Source organism: Pogonomyrmex barbatus, unplaced genomic scaffold (genome assembly GCF_055798465.1).
Source record: "Pogonomyrmex barbatus isolate J1 unplaced genomic scaffold, ASM5579846v1 scaffold6, whole genome shotgun sequence".
In the NCBI taxonomy this organism is placed as follows: domain Eukaryota; kingdom Metazoa; phylum Arthropoda; class Insecta; order Hymenoptera; family Formicidae; genus Pogonomyrmex; species Pogonomyrmex barbatus.
Genome location: NW_028297160.1, coordinates 9,669,495 through 9,689,716, shown reverse-complemented (window position 1 = coordinate 9,689,716; position 20,222 = coordinate 9,669,495). Strand labels below are relative to the sequence as shown.

The following is a 20,222-nucleotide window of genomic DNA, read 5'->3' as shown; positions in this document are numbered from 1 at the left end:
TGGATTGAGATTAAGGAAATCAACGTTATGGATTTGCTACTGCTTATGTTACTGCCTTACGTTCTCGATTGTGATTGACTAATTTGCTTATTGCTTTACGATTGATTTATGGAGGCCGTAAATGTCAGTCCACAATAGGTGATTTAAGCTTTAAGAAGTAAGAAATTGACCAATTATAATCGAATATGAAAAGAATAATCGACTATGATTGGTCAATTTCTTACGGCTTAAAGATTAAATACTTATTGTGGACCGACACTAATCTGTTAACTTATGCCGGAATCGTAAAAAATTAACTAATCACAATCGAATTATAGAAGAATAATTGATCATAATTCGTCAATTTTTTACGGTATATGTTAACAGATTACAATCTCCAGAAACCCTAAGTTTTTTATCAATAATATTGCCACGGTCTGCATTAGTGCAGCGAACTGAGTATGCGCAATGGTCCCATTTGCATACTCGATGACCACACACGCATGCGCTGTGCAGTCAGATGCGCACGAAATTTAAACTTAATAATAATACAAAAATTATTATTTCACGATATATAAAAACAGCAAAAAATGTTTTTGTATCTATAAAGTATCATAATTTAACATTTTTCGAATACTTTATACAAATCAGGTAAACTAGCTAATATCTCGGTTCGCGGGGCAGAGCGATACTCTTTTCTGCCAGATTCGTTCGTTTTGTATTCGAATAAGCATAATTTTATCCATCTTTGCACTAAGAAGAGGGCTAAACTGAATAATTACCAAAAATTGTTAAAAAATTTAAATCAATAAACATCAATAATATTGACATTTCAATTCCGGGGCCTTGTGATCCAAAATCATGTGGCAGGCGCATGAATTTTGCCAATCGGAAGAGGCTGATGATTTCCTCACGTTATTGACCGATCTGGTCTTCATCCGGGTGCATTAACGCTCTCTAGTTATTTCGTCTAGTTTTTTCGTCTAGTTATTTCGTTACGTTCATGAACGTATTGGATTATTTCGCCGAGCGCAGCCGAGAACGTTCGATAACGGCCGAACGATACCAAGGCGGCACGACTGTCGCAAAGTACGTCGGGAAGGAACGCACATCGATGGCGGAATAATCTCGTTTTGTTCGGGTATTTATCTGTATTGACCGTGTTAAGAATTGCTCGTAATGTACCAGTGGAGTTTGAACTGAACGTGGTGATCGTGGACGTTGAACGTTTGAGGTTGGTGTAGCTTCCAATAATTATCGATGATCAAATTGTCGCTACTCGTTTGGAATTCTAACCTAAGATTTCGCTCGTTGACCTCAAAAGTACGATCCCTCGTTGTGTTCGCGCGTTTTAAATGTTTTAAACTTTTACTTCTTTATGTCAGTGTTATTAATAATTATTAATTGATTTTGTAAACGTCGGTTGCTTCGCAACTACATGTAACCAAATTTTGAACTCATAGATTCAATTTGAATCAGGTCGCGTTGTAAACTTTGAAAGGATTCAATGGAACTGAGTTTATCAGATATCGCTAACGCGATATGACAGTAGTTTAAGTTTAGATAAAAATTTTTCATGAAGGTAATATTTATAAAATTTATTTAAAATGCATAATTTTTTTATCGAGAGTATGAATGAATAATGATGATGACAAGCTCAATATGTCTAATAATTTGTATATACTTGATTAATATAGGAATCAATCTTTAAATATGTTTATTTTAATTTCAGGTTCGTACTAAAAGCGACCAAAGCTCAACGCGCCCATCAGGCCCATTAAAGCCTCCCTGTCCTTGCGCCTAAAGCCCTGACGTGGCTCACGAGTTGGGCGCTGGGCCAGGCTGCGCTACGCCAGACCGGTGAGTTCCCACACAAAATATCGCTTGGTAGCACCGTGGGCACTCAAAGCCAACTAACCATGTCTGTACAAAGTGTTGCTCTGGCATCTCTCAACGCGACCTATACCGACTCGGAGGGCGAGGACGGGGTGGAAGACGAGCGCCTGCAGGAGGAGAATTCGAACACTCCCCAGGGGGCTGCCCCGCATAATGCCCAAGTCGGTCGTCAACCCCAGGCCCGATCTGGCACCAGTCCCATATCTGGAGGCCGTTCAGCCTCGCACAGTCCCGCCGTCGGCAAGTCTGCCGGTAGTAGCGACTTGCCGGAAGCGGCCACAAAGGTGCAGCGATTGGTCTCTTACTTTGACGATACGATAGTCTCCGATGACGAGGGGGCGGCCGCTGCTTTGCTGCCACTGTCAGTGCCGTCGGCGCCGTCGTCATCATCGTTGATGACGACGGGTGCGGCAGTTGCCGCGACGGTTGCGGAACGTCCTGAGGAGAATGGTCTCTCGGGTACGGCTGTTACTAGCATTGCCGTCACTTCCGCCACCACCGTCGCCGCCGCCACTGTCGTTGGCGATGGCACTGAGCGTCGGTCGCCCTCTTCTCGTCCTGGAGAATTGCTTTCAGATAATAATGGTGAGGCGGGGGACTCTTATGGGGTGACGATACCACCGGAACCGCCGGGCCAATGTCCTGCCGATCTACAGGATAAGATCACGAGACTATATAGGAAAATGGAAAGCGGCGGTCTGGACATGAATATGTTGATTCAGCAGCGCAAGGAGTTCCGGAATCCCTCCATTTACGAAAAACTCATTCAGTTTTGTAGCATTAACGAGCTGGGCACCAACTACCCGCCGGACAGATTCGACCCATTCAAATGGAGTAAGGACTCGTATTACGAGGAGCTTGCTCTAGTGCAAAAGACGGAGATGGACAAGCTCGAGAAGGCACGCAAGGAGAAGACGAAGATCGAGATTGTGTCGGGCACAGCGAAGCGGCCCAACAGTTCATCTAGCAGCGCTGAAAATGCCGACGCCAAGAAACGGAAAAGTAAGTGGGACCAAGTGGCGACAGGTGGTGCTGCCGCTGCCGCGGCCGTCGCGGCTGCTGCTGCCGCTGCCGTGACCGCCAAACCCACAGTACTTCTCACACAACCTACCCTGACGACTCTCACGTCTGTTACTGGCACCAAACCTACCATTTTATCAGCCTTCGGCTCGTTACCGAAAAAGAGATTGTAACATATTGTGTAAATGTGTGTTATGTAAATAATGTCGATTAAGAAACATCCATCCCTTTTGCTAGACAGTTGTGAGGCTGTGGAAAGAAAAACACGATTCCGCCTCTGGAGATTTAGGTTCTTGGATAATTGTTGAAATTTTTTTAGAACAATGTACCAGTTTTGTACCAGTAGTAAATATTCATAAAACTAGGACTATCAAAAGGCAAGAATACACAAAAGTCGTCATTATTGTATTACTAAATAATTAAAATAATATGAAGTCAAACTTTAAAAAATTTAATAATCGAAATATTTTAAACATTTAATAATTCATGAATTTATAAGAAAAAAATTCAACATCCATGGATCCATAAGCAAATTTTTTTAAACAATATAGTTTACAGTATTGCTACTATAGTATGAACAAAAAAAGGAACGATCATGAAAATTTATAGCTTCATAAACCTTCATAAAAATTTTTGTAATTCCAAAAATATGGAGATTATTTAAAGTATTTGTATTTAAAAAGATTAATAGAATCAAGAGAAGATTCAACATTAATTTTTACAATTATTATTTCAAGAATACAAAAGGTCAAAATTCTATAAATTCTAAATCCAAGGATCTAAGAATCCAAGAATCCACCTTTATTTAGATGTACTGTAAATAATATTGAAAACAAATACCATCCGCTTGAGAAAGAAAAATATTCTGGAGATTTACATTCTCGAATTTTTAGGGTTTTGTATTTTTAAATCCTTACAGTCGAGATTTATATAGCTCCGTGGATCTTTAGATCTTTAAATCCGAATTTTTTAATTATGAGAAGTTCAGATATAAGATTTAATTATGAGTTTAAATACTTATAAAGATAAAGTTTTAGGAATCGAAAATAATAAATTATAATAAAATTCAACATTTATATATGTATATAAATTTGATAATTTAAAAATTAAAGTTTCAGATCTAAAAATTCAATTGTATTGTATTTCTAAGAACAAAAAACTTCAACTTAAGAAAAAAAAATGATTGGAGCTTTATTAACTTAGATCTTTAAATTGTCGACGTCTTTCAGAGATTTTGTATGTTTCGTGAAGATTTATTATGAAAAATACACAGAACGATTTAAAAAAAAGTTATATTCTTTAAGTTAAAAAATTTGGAAACATGTGATCTAAAGATCCAAAAATTAAAGGATTAAGAAGATTCGATTTGTGAGAATAATTAATAATTTATAGATTTGCAAATTTGAAAATCTAGGTATGAAAGATAAATTAAAAGATGAACGTATTGTAAATATATTTAGATATTATAATGAAATATTGGATGATATTAAAATTTTGGATCTAAAAATTAAATTACGTAAATATAATAACAAAATTTACGAATGGCTAAATAGAATATGAGATATTGTGCTATGCGAAAATTTAAATAACCATACTTTCAAGAAATGAAAGTTCTAAAGCGTATTTATATGTGTATGTTTGTGCAGATTTTTGAAATAAAATTCTTGAATATTCTAAGATTTTAGATTATATTTTATTTAGCCATTAATAAATTTCGAAATTATATTACGTTTAAATTCATGTATGTAAATGAACTTAAAAATAAAAATTCAAGGATTTAAAAATTTATCAAAACTGAAAATTCGAATAGGTATCCAAAGATTTAAAAATCAAGAATTTAAATCGAATGTAAGAATCCAGAAAAATAGAGATTCGCGTACTGATAATCCATATATTCATAAAATAAATGCGCCATAAATAATTTATGCAGACGAAATAATTTTTCTACTGAGAAATGCTGCCACTTCGAATCTCTGTGAATAATAGAAATTATTTTATCTTAGTTTTTACTTATTTCTATATGTTTAAATATAAGTTATGATAGCGTTTATAATGTATATTTGATTAAATTAATGAAAAAATATAAATTGTAGAGAAAATTTATAATTATAAAAATGGGAGCTTTAAAGTAATATCACAAATTTCGATTTGCTTAAATTTTTGTTTATGGATTCTTGCTTTGTAGGATTTTTAAATTTTTGGCTTAGAATTTATGATTATGAAATTGGTATTTATTTTTATATACGTGTGGTTATGAGCAATATTCAAACCGGACTCGATCGATCTCTCGATTAAGATACAAATATTAGTTAAAAAATATTGAAAAAAATATAGAAAACGCGTTATTTATTTTTTTTTTTTTTTTAAGAGAAAATATTGCTGAGAAAAGAGTAATTTTTTCATCAATTCCATTTTTCTTTAAAAAAAGAGATTTACTAATTAATATTATTTTCTTAGATATTGAAAGAGAAATGTCGATAGAAAATTACATTGTTTAATTATTAAGTATCATATTAGGCGGATTAAAAAATTCATTCTTTTTTAATGCGATTTGTACACTAACAGAGCAGATAAAAAAACCGAACGAATCTTTTTATCAACCTAATATGTGTAATTGTTATAAGTGTAAATGATGAATAGGCAGCGAGTATAAATGCAACATTACGATGTGATTAATTTATAAAAAAAAAATCATCTGATAGAAAGCATCTTAATTAAATATTAAGTCTCAGCGAGTGAGACAAATAGAGAATTTATATATGTTAACAATCGCAAAATTGATGTGAAACATGCGCTCTGATGATTTATAGTGAGAATTCAGTTTTTTATATGAAAAGAATAATGAAATTCTTCCACGAAAGGACTTTGTATATACACGCTCATGTGTCAATAAAGTACGGAATATACAATATATAAATTATACATATTGTGTATTTTTCGTTATTAATTGATAAAACAATACACGATGATCCCTACAGTTGATTTATAAATTCATGATTCATGTCATTTCTAGAAATGTTATATTTTTTAAAACGTTATATTTTTTTTCTTTATTACAAACTTCATTTCCTTTTTTATCAATTCAAGCAATTTGATTGTTATATTTGCGATTGCAAAATAACTTTATTTTTTATTTTTTTATGTCTATCAGTGTCTGTCAATTTTACTAATATTTTCAATTTTAATATTTTTAATACTTTATTTTCGTTTAATTTTTTTTTTATCTTTTCTAATTTCTTAGAAGTAAAAAATAAGTTAACCTTGAAATTGAAGTTAATTCATATTTTGATAGAAATGAATGTCGATCGGGCTTCAAACAAATTAAAAAAAGCGCGTTGACTTTTTTGTCCAATTGGCGTTTGATGGCTGATCGAAGATTCGCATTTTGAAGAATCCTATTGGTATTTCGTTTTTTCCTAGGAAGCGGCCTAATAGGGATCTTTTTCCTTGCGGCTATACTGATGCCGTTCCCATCTCGGACTAGCAGCCAGCTTCACGTACTTAAATAGGTTATCTGACGTATGTCAAACCTCTTGTCAAAGAAATTTATTATTTAATCTGAGCGTGCGGGTGTTGTCGCTCGCGACATTTCGAGGAACGATCTGTCAGCTTTGCGCGCAAGTTGGAAGAATCGATCGACGAGTCGGCCAAACATGTGGTGGTAGTGATGCGCTTAAAGGGGAAAAATAACACAAAGTCGTTTAACAGCGTCTACAGGGTGCTTTCTCGTTTATGTCGTGAGTATCTCGCGAGATAATTCTCCAGATAATTAAATTGTCAAATTATTGGAATTTGTTTACAAATAAATAAATGCTACGTCGCAATATATTTCGATTATTTTTTTTTATCTGAAGTCTCGATAGTGTTGTCCGTAAGAAGTCCATAACTTTGATTTATCTAATTTTTTTTTTTATTAAAATATTGTACGTATTTACATTTATAATGAAGTCTTGGATTATTGTGTGTTAATTTAAAAATAATATTCAATTTTCTATTGAGTTGTAACGTTTAAAATTAATGTGTCTGAAATCAATTAAGATTGATTTGGAATTATATTTATGTTAATATTCAATATTTTTGTGAATCTATATTTTAAACAATAAAAATTGTTTAACAATTCTTAAATTAACTTGAAATTATAGATTTTATGTTTTAGATGAATAAGTTGGCATATTTCCTACTTATACTTTTTTACATATGCAAATGTTTGATAGATTTTTATATCCCTGCGATACTAAGTTGAAACAAATTTATTATAATATCCATAATAATACTATTGTGTTGTTCTCTATGTGAATCAGCAGTATTTTCAAATTAATTTTTTGCAGGATCTGTGGATAAAGGACATCTTGATGGTTTCATGGCGGATGGTGTGGCGCCGACCGTGAAAAATGGCCACAATTCTAATACAGATTTCACTAATCAACCGGTAAAGCAGTCGTCTGATGTATCCAGTGTATCCAGTGTTGTTTATGCGGTGGGTCATTATCCCCCGAAGCTCCTGCACAATCTCAATGCACAGAGACGGGAGAACAAGTTCAGTGATGTGGGATTGGTAGCGGGCGGCAGGATCATTCGGGCGCACAGATCGGTTCTGGCCGCCGGTAGCGCCTACTTTAATGCCATGTTTACTGTCGGTCTGGTGGAGGAGCAACAGGAACTCGTAGAAATTCATTCAATCTCTCCTCACATTCTCTCCCAGCTGGTGGATTTTATCTACAGTGGCAATGTAGATATCACCCAAGATAATGTACAGGAGTTATTCGCTGCCGCCGACATGCTAGAGTTAGATGATGTAGTAGCCGGCTGTATCAATTATCTCAAACAACAGTTGCACTATTCTAATGCCCTTGGAATTTACAGGTAAGAATATAAGAGATGAAAATAAGATACTCAGAAGGAGAGCAAAAAAGAAATCTATTAAAAATCAAATATACAATCAAGCAATACAATCAAGTATAAGACTTACCAGATGTTGATATTTGTTATTGTTGCTCGATTACAGATTTGCGGAAGTACATAACAGACTGGATCTTTTGGAGACTGCCCTACGCTTTATAGAAGCCAATTTTCCTCAAGTCTGTCAGGAAGAGGAATTTCTGGATTTGCCCAAGGAGCATCTTGTTCAGTTTCTCAGTAGTGATTACATTCACATCGATACTGAATGCCAGGTTTGTTATTCCCTGAGCGAATAACGCGAATATGTAACTACAATTTCACATATTTGAAAAGTACATTAAGTATGACGTATGAAAATTACGTTGTTTTTCATTTTCTTCAGGTCTTCCAGGCTGCGTACAATTGGATCGTTCACGACATCCCCGCACGGAGATGCTATGTATTTGAGATCCTCGGCCATGTACGCTTGCGACTGTGTTCATTAGCAAGGCTAGAGCGTATTATCCTAGAATGCAAGGACGCAAGTCTCATTGTTGCGTTGCGATCTATACAAAAAGATCTAGTCTCGAACAAAGGTTGCCTGGTGCCTCTTCACGCTCAGCCCCGGGTCTGCGCTAGGAAGAATATTCTGGTAATCGGCGGATCCAAACGGGAGCATTCTGCAGATAGCTGGGGTAGAACCGCCGAGAGTACTTACGAAACCATCGAGAAATATGACATATTCACTGGGTATAACGGCAACTCCTTTTTTGCCAGTTTAATAAAACTTGACCGATTTCTTTATTATTTCTTTGTTATTTAAGTTAAATCTTCGAGAAAAAAATCTAAAAGTATGTTCGATTATTTAAGCATCATTCGAATTTTGCTTGATGATCTTTTATTCCTTTTTTTTTTGTTTGCACAAATTTTTACATTTTGTAACAAAAGTCTTTTTGAAGAAATAAATCTTATTTTGCTAAGTTAAATCTTGCTAGATAAGAAGAAGTAGAAACAAAATCTTACTTTTCCATTCAATGACTATTTCTCCAGAGAATGGAGCGAAGTGGCTCCGATCAGTATAGGACGTATTCTACCTGGAGTAGCTTTGTTGGACGGAAAGGTGTACGTTATCGGCGGTGAACTGGAATCCTGCATAATTGCCAATTGCGAGTGCTACGATCCTCGCGACAACGTGTGGACTCCCATCGCTTGTATGGAAGAACCTAGATGTGATTTCGGTCTTTGTGCCTTGGATAATAGCCTGTACGCGTTCGGCGGATGGGTAGGCGAAGATATCGGCGGTTCCATCGAAATATATGATCCGATCTCCAACACGTGGACTCTTGAGGGCTATCTCCCGGAGCCACGGTTCAGCATGGGTGTCGTGGCATATGAAGGTAATTATTTTGGTTTTTCTGGAAAAAACTCCAATTATTTTAAATTCAATACAATATCGTAATCAATCATATTACTTTTACATCATTTACATTAACATAATTAAATTTAGATATCCTTTCTTTCTCCTGATTTGGCGATAATAAAAGCATGACAAAATACATGTTTTAAAGAAACATATTTCAATTTTAACTTACAAATTTTTCATAGGACTAATTTACATTGTGGGTGGCTGTACTCACAACAGTCGACATCATCAAGACGTGATGAGCTACAATCCCGTGACTAGAGAATGGAATTACTTGGCCCCCATGATTACACCACGCTCGCAAATGGGAATTACGATTCTCGACGGATATATGTACGTTGTTGGCGGCACCAGTAAAAATCAAGAGGTTTTAACATCAGTCGAAAGATACTCTTTCGAAAAGGTAATTTATTTTCATCTATGTTATTGAATATACCATACAAATTTTTCTATTATTAATGATAATAAATAAATGATTGATCTGAATTCATCAAAAAATTTGTTAATATTTCAGAATAAATGGAGTGCCGTCGCTCCCATGAGCATGGGTAGATTTTATCCGGCGGTTGCAGCAGCCGACAGTCGACTATATGTCATAGGCGGCGATCAGTCCCAGGAGATCAATTTCTATCGCACACAGATTACAATCTCTACTGTCGAATGTTATGATCCACACACGAACAAATGGCACGAGTGCGCCTCTTTACCGTCGAGTAGAGGCGAAGCTACAGCAATCGTTGCGCCTTTTTGATTGCTATTTCGTGGAAATCTATTTATCGTTCGATGTATTGCTTCATGCCTTCTTATTTTTCTAATATGTTTCCTTTCTTTCGATATCTATTCTATCTTTACCAACAGCATTGTGTATCCGTTAGATAGATAGTCGCATTGCTAAAGAAATAGTCTTACTAATTTCTGAATATTCCATTGGCATTTTTAGATACTTAAAAGAGACACTACATATTTTGAGGGATTTTTATTACAGAAGATTGTTTTCTTTTTTCTTTTTTTTATAGATATACAGCATAATCATTAACTAATAAGAGTTACAAGATTGAAGATTGAAGAACTTAAGAAAGAGATGGAAGGAACGAAAAAAACTCTAACTAAATCCGAGTTTTTTTATGTATTTAGAATTTGATATACAAAGATCAATTTTGTTTAATTGGAAAGTATTTAAGATTAAATATTTGCGATCTAAATTCGAATTGTGTAAAAAATTTAAAATTCAGTGAAAGATCTTAGAATAATATATGTTAATCGGTTTTGATATACAAATGAATATTAAATGGACGTTTAAAAATAATTGAAAACTGAGTCTAATGATCTAATCTTTTTAATTTATATTTTAATTAAATTAATATTGAGATTTAAAGAAAAAGCAAAATAACGTATGGTAACATATATCATGCAAGAATATTTCAATACTTTTGAAAATTAATGATGAGTATTAAGTATTGATATACAAAGATCAATTTGAGATGAGTATTTTATTAATTAACGATAATCATTAAGTATGTTAGGAAGGACTGAGCTTCTTTATGTAATATAGTCACATACCAAAGTTATCGTAATTTTTAATCGTATCACTACAAGTTAATAGACTCGTTAAGCATAATATGTCTAAGGGATTATATAAGATAAATCCAAAGATCCTTGGAGCATATAAGAATTTAAGGGTATAAGGATCTTGAAAAGTCGAAAAGTCATAGAAAGTCATAGAATTAAAAAAATTCTACAATCACAAAATTTAAATGCTCAAATCTTAAAATTCAAAGAAATAAAAATTTGAAATTAAAAATTTTAACTTATTACATGAAGATTACAATTTTGAAATTATTTTAAAATTTTCGATTGGAAGGCCCAAAAAAATTAATTGGCATTTAAAAATTCTAGATATTGTAGTCTAAGAAACATAAAAACATTTTATGTTTTATGACTTTATCATGTGAAAGTTTTTGGAGCCTTTAACCCTTGGCGTTTTGGAATTTTGTGTCCAAAAATTCAGAAATTTCAGAGTACCTTATTGTAATAAAATAACGATGTTTCTTAATTAGCGTGTATACGAAGCCGCGAGTCCAATATTTTGTAAAGTTTAAGACCACATTTTATAAAAACAATCTAAGAATCGAGGAATGATCACCATTCTCTATAATTAATCGTCGATGTAACAATTCAATTTGCCTTTGTTTGAAGGTATTCGGTGCTATATACGTGAACATTCGCAAAATGATATTCAATTATTTGCAAAATTTTTAGTATAGGGTAAATATGGATGAGATGACCTTATTCAGCAATCTTATTAATTATAATCGGAATGATTAAAAAATTCTTGATTTTGTCATATCTCTTTTTTTGTTGCAAGACAAGAAAGGAAATAAGATTAATTTAACTGTTCTGCACATTTCTTTATGTGTAAATTTTTAAATCCATAAATTGCTAAATTTATTGAGATCTATGTGTCATGTAAATAAATATAAAAAACTTAAAGACAACATATGAATTTTATATCTAGTAATTACAAATAGATATATCTATAGATACAGATATTTTAAAAAATGTAGATTTTGAGATATACATAATGACGTCTTTAATTTTATCTGATCCTAGATTTTCAAAGATATCGAACAAACAAAGCAATGAAGAATTCATGACAAAAGAAGTTTATGATTTCTAGAAGAAAATTTTAAAAGTTTATAGATAATATTTAAAACATCTATAAATTTGAGGATTTATTTAGACATAGATTAGAAAAATATAATAATAAATCTAGTAAATTTAATAACTTATGGATTTATAGTGTACATATAAGATTTATTTTTATAAATTTTTATATTTTTATATTTTTTCCTTTTTTTTTAAGAAAATTTTTAAAATAATTAAAACAATGGGCATCTCTCTAGCACGTTTATCCTTTCCAAGCAAAAATCATTAAAAGAAAGTTAGAAAATGATAAATATGCAACAATTTATGTATATTTGTGATTAATCAATAAAAATTGCTAAAACCGTTCGCGTTCTTATTTCTCATTTAGAATTTCGAAAAATTTAGTTAATCTTTTTCAATGATAGGAAACTATTTACTTAATTTTTACACATTTTTATAATAATATGACCTTCTTAGCAGGGAATATAAGAAAATTATTTACATGATCATTTTTTATTTGATATTTTACGCTTATCGAACGAAATATGTTGTTGATAAATAATATTCATCTTCAATAAAAACAATAACTCACAAAAGTGATCTAATATGTTAAAAAGTTAATTGGGATCAAATTATTTCGAATTATTTAGAAATGCATTATTTATCATTTATCATTTTAATAATGTACAAGCCATGAAAATTTATTTTATCTGTTCTATTTTTTTCTATTTTCCTTTAATTACATTTAAAACCTATGTAATTTTTAAAGTGATTGCTCACATACATAATTTCATATACTTACATTAAATCATTATATTATAAATAACATACTGTTCGATCAAGTAGAAATAATGAATTCAGATATGATTTCTCTAAGAATGTTAATAATGAATATTTTTATTAAACAACTTTCTGTTGTCAAACCACAATAAAATTCAAAACTTAGAATAGTTCAAAACAACATCTCGAAAAACTCTATGCAGAATGAAAAATCCAGAAAAAGATTAAAGATCTTTAAATATTGATTAAATATTGATACAAATTTCAGAATCAATTTCAGAATTGATACAAATTTAAGAGAAACTTAAAAGGATCTAAAATAATAAACTATAATCTAACATATTTTTATAACGTGTGGATATTTTCGATTTCAAAATCAATATCTACACAAGTAATAAAATATAAAACATAAATTATTGTATTATTCTCTTTCGTTTCTTCATTCAGACTTCTTTCTTAGATATCAGAAGCAACATCATAATGCACGTGGCTGTTCTAAACATATTCTGGAATAATGAACTTTTTCATATTTTAAGTGCCAATTTCGAAGAAAACTCGGAATTTGCTTAAATTCATCTTTTTATAACGATGATTCTTATATGGATACTTAAGAGGTATAAGAACCTTATTACAAGTGTCTTATTGCTGCAAGTTTTCTATTACAATATATAGTCCAATTCATATCTAATGTATTGATTCTTTGGATCATTCATGATGCGAGGATAACCAGCCACGAGAGCATCCTGTCCACCGATATAAAGAGAATTGTATATCTTCCAGTAGACATCGCGAACTTTACGAGCTGGATGGAATAAACCCTGTAATAGAAGACATAACGTATATAAACGATGTACATATATTTGTCGAAAGTTGGAAGTGTATTCGTGCAAAATAATCACGTACCTGTAATGTATACTGTAAAATTTTAATTGGTCCAAGCGCGACACGTAATCCGTCTACAGCGTCCATAAATGCTTGAACCAAGTGTGGTGAAGTCTCGAAAACGTTTGGCCATACATGATTCAATAAATGTATTAATGCATCCTCGCATCCGAATCCGTAGACACCTAATGCCATGTGTTTAATAGCGGCGCAGGCAGTTTGTCTGTGTACTAGATCTCTATAAAGCACAAGAAAGAGATAAATAGATTGATGAGACATAATTTGTAAGATTAAATGAGTTTCTTTTCAAAAAAGCTTTAAATGAAAGAGAAAATAAAATATATGATTGCAATTAATAAAAATATCACACTATATTTTGACGTCTTACCTGTCCATAAGTGCATCTTCTAGCAATGGACTGACAGCGTAAATATAATCTTTGCCCATCTCGCCGATATATTCAAATAGGAACGACAAAGATTTCAATACTCCATTTTGCACATTTAATTCGGGTACTCGGTATTCATTCATCAATGCGGGTAACACTGTGAAAGGGCTGCAAGTCTCAGCAACGATAGCAATAGCTACTGTGGTACAAACACGATTCTGACGCTCTTGAACTTTCAGATTATTTAAAAGTGTCGCCAAAACATCATGCGGTCTGTAAGATACAAATATTACATATAAATATTTTCTTTTTCTCTCATATCTAGAAAAAATTGAATTATTAATTAAACTTACCCAATAGCTTTGGCAATATAGCCAAAAGTATTTACTGTGGCTCTTCTAATTGCTTTTTTATGCGCTTTTAATAATTCCAACAATTCAAAGCATATTCTCATCCATTCCCGAGCAGAGACGTACTCTGGTCCACGATCTGCGATTCTGCCTACGAGATCAATACAATTTTCTTGCACCTATAATGAAATCAATGGAAAAAATTAAATTCAGTAATAAACACTAAAAGAATTTCAAAATGCACGCGTAAAAAGACTCGATCAATTTTCATTTCAAGAGAATTTCTTTTTCACGATTTATGTTAAATTGCAGATAACTATCGATCAATGCAAACCTTTTCATGTCTGTTTTTCAGAATGGGTGTGAGTCTTGGTAACAAATCCTTAATAGGTGGTGTCATCTTTGTCATACCTATGACATTAACAATAGCCTTTAACGCTCCTAAAATGCTACCTAGTACCTCTGGATATTCTTCCCCTAAATATTCATACAAAACGACTCCCAAATGTCCCATTAGTTTTTCCTGAAAATATCGTACGTTTATTTTTTAAGTTCTACAAATCAAGAAATTTACAAAAACCTTACCTCTTGACACGTCTTCATAACTACTGCGATGCGCGAAATAAGATCAGCAGCTTGCTGTCGCACTTTTGCAGATTTGTTATTTAATCGCCACAATATTGTGCCACATATTTGGGGAAGATATGCCTTCACCCTTTTGCCTAATGTGTTCACAATCGTTCCAAAACCGTTCAACATAACAACATCCTACAAATAAAATTAATTTAAGTTAGCATGTACTTTGTTAATTAGTTTATGATTTTATATATATAATAGTTTCTAATTTATTAATTAATTAAACCTCAGTAGTCTGTTCTTGGAAAGCGTATAAAATTCCATCGATGAGCTGTTCCTCTAGACGCGAATCGACATCCGCTGCTCCTAAGTTGCCCATTATTTTCTCGATAGTTTCCATTACCATTTTTCTGTATTGCTCATTTTCATCCTTTAAATCGTCCACTACTCTGTTAATAATCTCTGATGCGCCCACTTTATTGGCTATTTCTACTGTCGTGTCCACAAGCTGAAATTTCGTTTACATTATTAAATATGTAATTAAAAAAAAAAATACACACACACACACACACACACACACACACACACACACACACAAATATATTCTATTAATAATATATATTAAAATATTTTTCAATTATCTGATACCTGTCTGTAATTTCTGCGATCCAATGCCATACGATGATTCCAAAAATGTTTAAAGAAGTGAGGCAGGATTTCATCCTTTATGTATTGAGCTTCTACACCGTCTGTTGCACAGCATTGTTTGACCACCTATTTTTTTAAAAACAATTTATTCAGGATGTTAAAAAGCTTAGATACAATAATTAATCCATAATAATATATTATTACATAAGTAAATTTTTGTATATATCTTTATTTCTGTAATAAATGAAATTATCTTACCTTCAACACAATTTTCTTCATTTCTTCATCAGGAGACTGGAATTCACGTATAAGAATTAACATTACTTCCCTAGTATAATAATTCGCATATTCCGCGTCCATCAAAGGGATGAGATAACCAATAGCTTTTAGAAAAGCTGCTAAACCTTTTCCTCTATGTGTACGGATACCTTTCCATAGTGGTTTCAATACAGAGTCAAAACTTTCAATGCCATATGGTGTTGCTGCTTCAGCAAGTGCAGCGATAGCTAATGCTGTAATTGTTCTTACTTTCTGCTGTTCATCCACCAAACCTGTAATATTTCGAACCGTGATTATTCTTCTTGACAATAATTAAGAAAAGAAAAAAAAATATAATTGAAAAAAATAAAGACTAAACAAAAAATTAAATGGCAAATGGTATGTTGATTTCATTTACCATGTTCTATAATTTCCACTAAACTCTTCAGGTGTGGTAAAATGGCGCACCCCATCAAAATAGCTATTTGTTGCACGATCTTAATACCAGTATGTCGTGCCTGCCAGGATTTTTTGCTGCGACAAACAGCTTTTAAGAACGGAAGAAGCGAAGGAATTCCGAGGGCGGATGCGACAACTGCAAAAGCTCTTGCTGTTGTGTTACGTACATATTCATCGATGTTATCAATATCAGGTCTCATTGTAGAAATCATCGTAGCCAATCCTGCAGCTTTAGCCAAATTAGAAATAATTTCTCTACCTTCGACTCGAGCATAGTAATCTTCATCAATCAATAGAGGCTCAATGACGACTAGAATCTAAACAGAATAACAATAATTAAAGCTAAAACTATATAAAACAATAAATAATTAACAATTCAATAATAAAAGATTATTACCTTGTGTACATATGGTCGCACCAAATCGTCCAATTTATATAAAATACGATCAATGACTTTAACCAATAAATGACGTTCTTGATCCTCAAGCGTAGGTGACATTAAAAGCGGTAGAATTTGATTAAACAACGGTCCAGCTCCAAATTCTCTCGCCTTGTCAGTGATTTGTCTTAAAGCGGCTTTACGCATCGGAGGAGTTCCATTTTTTATTTTTAGGAGCAATTTCATGATCTTTCTTTCCTTTTGCTCTTCCGGACTCAATGTTTCTTCGTCTACGTCAACCAATAATTTGTCGAAATATTGCGCGTCTTCTGGCTTCATAAATGGCAAATTGCCCTTTGGTTGATTATCCACGTACTTCGCACTCTTGTCTTCTGTTTGAATGAAGAAACCTTGAGGTGTACCGGCGATAGGCGTAGGCGTCGCAGTGAGCTTTCTAGCAGGTGTGCGAATAGGAATATATCCTAAAAAAAATATAATTATATAATTATATAACTATATAATATATATATATATATATATAATACTCCAATATAAAATTTAATTTTCTTGCTACTCTCACAAAATAATTTCGACAATTGTTATAGATTTTAAGATTTTAGAATCTTAAAATCTATAACAATTAGTTTTTTAATTTCCTAAAACATAGATTTTTTTTATCTACAATATTAATATATCTACAATATTAAACAATAACACTAGAAAAATATTCCATTCGCATCTCACCTGCGGGAGGTTGTAAGATCTTGTATCCAGGAGGAAACAATGCATCTAATTCGTCGTCCGATAGGGGTCTGTTTCGCTCGTCTATCTCGCGTTCCCAACGATAAGCCTGCAGCTGTTCAGGTGTCATGGACATCAAATGCCCTGGAGTCGGAGTAGCTAGACCCATTGCCTTGGGTCCTGTCGGCGTGACGGCGCTTGGGGTCAATATCGTTGTCTGATGGGGTGTCGCAAGAGGCGTCGCCGGGGTTTGCGGCGTCATCGATCCTGGTGTTTGATTTGATGGCGTTTCGTCCCATCGACTTCGTCTTTTGCTTGCCGAGGGTGTCGGAGTTTCCTGTATCAAATCCCCAGCGACTCGATCGGTCCTCGGAGTTTCCGCCCAACCGCTGCTGTGTCCGGGTGTTTCTATAAAATTTAACAATATATTTATATATTTTTCAATATCACCTCAATCATAAAAATCTATATTAATGTCAAATAAATTTAATTTTTTAATCATAAAGTTATTATTAATGGAAATATTAAAATAAATAATTTTGTAATTACATTTACAATTATTTTCATAATTAGATACATAAAACAATAAATATAATGTATGTAATTCAACCTCTTTCAGTTTTCGGAGTTTCATCCCAACGATTTCTTCGGCTTGTTACAGTTTTCTCGTGAGAAGGCGTCTCTCTGCCCGGAGTTGCAGCTCCTGGTGTCGCGTGTGCTGGCGTGGCATCCCACATTCTCGTACTTACTCCTGGAGTTGCTCCGGGAGTTTCTGCTCCTTTACCATGACCTGGAGTTTCGTCCCATCTAATTGCAGCTGGTGTTACCTACAACAGTTAGGTGTAAAGATGAAGAAAATGATTTTAATAAAAAGATTACATGTAAAAATAATATAGCAAACATACATCTGCATTATCCCAAGATGTAGGTGTTGCTGAAGCACCAGATAATTTTTTCTGCACTGGAGTGTCATCGGTTTGGTCCCAGCGACCTCTCTTCTTAGGAGCTGGTTTAGGTTCACCATTGGCTTTCAAAGTACCATCTTTTGCCTTTTCTGCTAATCTTTTTCTCAGCTAAAAATATAAAATATAGATTCTTTTGTCATAAAAAATATACTATATATTACATATCTATATTTAAATATCTTTTACATAATGTATCTAGAAAACATAAAAATTCAGTATACCTCTGTCTCTTCACCTTTGAGCATTTGCTCCCGCATAATTTCAGTATATGTTCTGGAACCAATATCAGGTGTCTTACCACCTGTAAATAAAAAAAAATTATATCATAGTTTTTAACAACTAGGCAAATGCATATATGTTTAATAAATATTTATTATATTAATCAAGTTATTTATTACTTTATTACAGCAATCAATGTTACTAATTCCAAAAAAAAAAAATTATACCAACCTTCTGCAAAAAGATCGACACGTTCAGGAGAAATAATCATTCTACGTCTTTTCTGCCTGTATTCATCCTCCCTGTCAGCAATAGTAGGTCGTCGTCTGTCTGCAAATGGATCATAATCCTTCTCTTCTCTGTCAGCTATGGTGGGTAATCGTTTGTCCGCAAACGGATCATAATCCTATTCACATAAAGACTTACATTAATTTCAAAATCTTTATCTGTTTACTATAAAAAAGTCTATATATTGAAAGTTCTTGTTTTCTATTTATTGAATTTGTTTTAATAAAAACAAAAAACAATAAATTAAAAAAAATTATATTAATAATTAGATTTTTTTAATATCACAGATATTTTAGAATATATTGTAACGAAATATCCATAATACCTCGATTTCATCATTGGTTGCAATCGATGTAACATAACCATCAAATTTATTGTTGCTGCTATCATATATGTCTTGATCATAAAAACCAGTTTTTCCCAAAGCAACCTGCTCTTTCTCGGGCACCGTATTCAAAAGCTCCTTCTTCTTCGACTGTATCTCTCTTATCTGTGCTTCAATATCTGCAACATAGATCAATATAAAGATAAAATTGTACAAAAGCTCAAGCTTGATTATAAGACATTACGAATGGCACAAACGTAAAACAAGAAGAAAATATCACGACGGAAGGTCGACTGTTCGATTGATTCGACAACTTGGACAGTTGAGGCTTTGCATCTCAATAAATTTGACATCCAATCTAGAGACGCAAAATATCTCATTAATTAGCTCGGCTAACGAGAGTCAATGTTTACAGTTTCCGTAGGGCAGAGCTCCGCTAAGAACCGACTCGTTTTCGGATAATACTTATTCCGCGTTCAAGTTTGTAGGTGTGATCAACGGAAACTAATTGAAAAGGTGTTAGAGCGAGAAGAAGTACCTTTGTGCGTCCTCGGGATGGAATCCATCGTGATGCAGAAGCCTCGCGAATGCGGCAAACACGACGAAACGCACCCGACACGCTGAATTTGCAACACGTCGGATTGGCTGATTAAGAGGACGCACCGAATGCTCCAAATTTATCAATGCGCTCCGCGCGACAGCTGATCGAACTTCTTGGAATTATTTATCGGCAAAACTAGTCAATGAATTTGTAATTGTATTTTAGATTTGTCGCGTTGCTTGTGCACTCCCCCTATCTTTTTGCATGTAAAGCGAAATGGACATATGTTGAAGGGAGAAAAATGCGAGCGCAAAAAGTGCAAGCAACGTGAGCACGAATCTGATACATCAATTTACGATATAATTTTTTAAATTAGATTATCGTTGATAAACTAATTAGAATAAAAGTTGAGATAAAAAAAATTTTCATTTGGAAAAGATGAAAAGTTAAAATTTATTTTAAAGTAGTTGATTAAAATTAAAAACTAATTTTATTTGAAATTAATTAATAAAGGGTGCTTGCATTTAGTAATACAAATGACACAAACCTTAGTTTATCCTTTTTGATATTTAATGAATAAC

General features: G+C 33.1%; 3 protein-coding genes across 3 annotated transcripts; 2 read left to right on the top strand and 1 right to left on the bottom strand.

Annotated features, from left to right (window-relative positions):
• The first annotated feature begins 1,898 nt into the window (after positions 1-1,898).
• On the top strand, positions 1,899-5,817 carry LOC105432906 (uncharacterized). The gene has a single exon (XM_089082678.1). The coding sequence runs from the start codon at positions 1,899-1,901 to the stop codon at positions 3,066-3,068; it is 1,170 nt and encodes a 389-aa protein (XP_088938804.1). The 3' UTR covers positions 3,069-5,817.
• A 540-nt stretch (positions 5,818-6,357) lies between these two features.
• Positions 6,358-12,208, top strand: LOC105432907 (kelch-like protein 12). Its single transcript, XM_011647909.2, has 7 exons — positions 6,358-6,632; positions 7,224-7,758; positions 7,901-8,066; positions 8,177-8,523; positions 8,824-9,170; positions 9,379-9,599; positions 9,711-12,208. The coding sequence occupies exons 1-7, from the start codon at positions 6,563-6,565 to the stop codon at positions 9,945-9,947; spliced, it is 1,923 nt and encodes a 640-aa protein (XP_011646211.1). The 5' UTR covers positions 6,358-6,562; the 3' UTR covers positions 9,948-12,208.
• Positions 12,209-12,542: 334 nt separating this feature from the next.
• Positions 12,543-19,854, bottom strand: Sf3b1 (splicing factor 3B subunit 1). The gene is made up of 18 exons (XM_011647910.3): positions 19,639-19,854; positions 19,101-19,279; positions 18,719-18,893; positions 18,490-18,569; positions 18,209-18,376; positions 17,914-18,130; positions 17,307-17,711; positions 16,581-17,044; positions 16,143-16,500; positions 15,725-16,017; positions 15,467-15,592; positions 15,105-15,326; positions 14,828-15,010; positions 14,577-14,765; positions 14,246-14,421; positions 13,893-14,165; positions 13,526-13,742; positions 12,543-13,440 (listed from the first exon to the last, which is right to left on the bottom strand). Exons 1-18 carry the CDS (start codon positions 19,664-19,666, stop codon positions 13,282-13,284), a joined length of 3,912 nt encoding a protein of 1,303 aa, XP_011646212.1. The 5' UTR covers positions 19,667-19,854; the 3' UTR covers positions 12,543-13,281.
• Between the last annotated feature and the right edge of the window lie 368 nt (positions 19,855-20,222).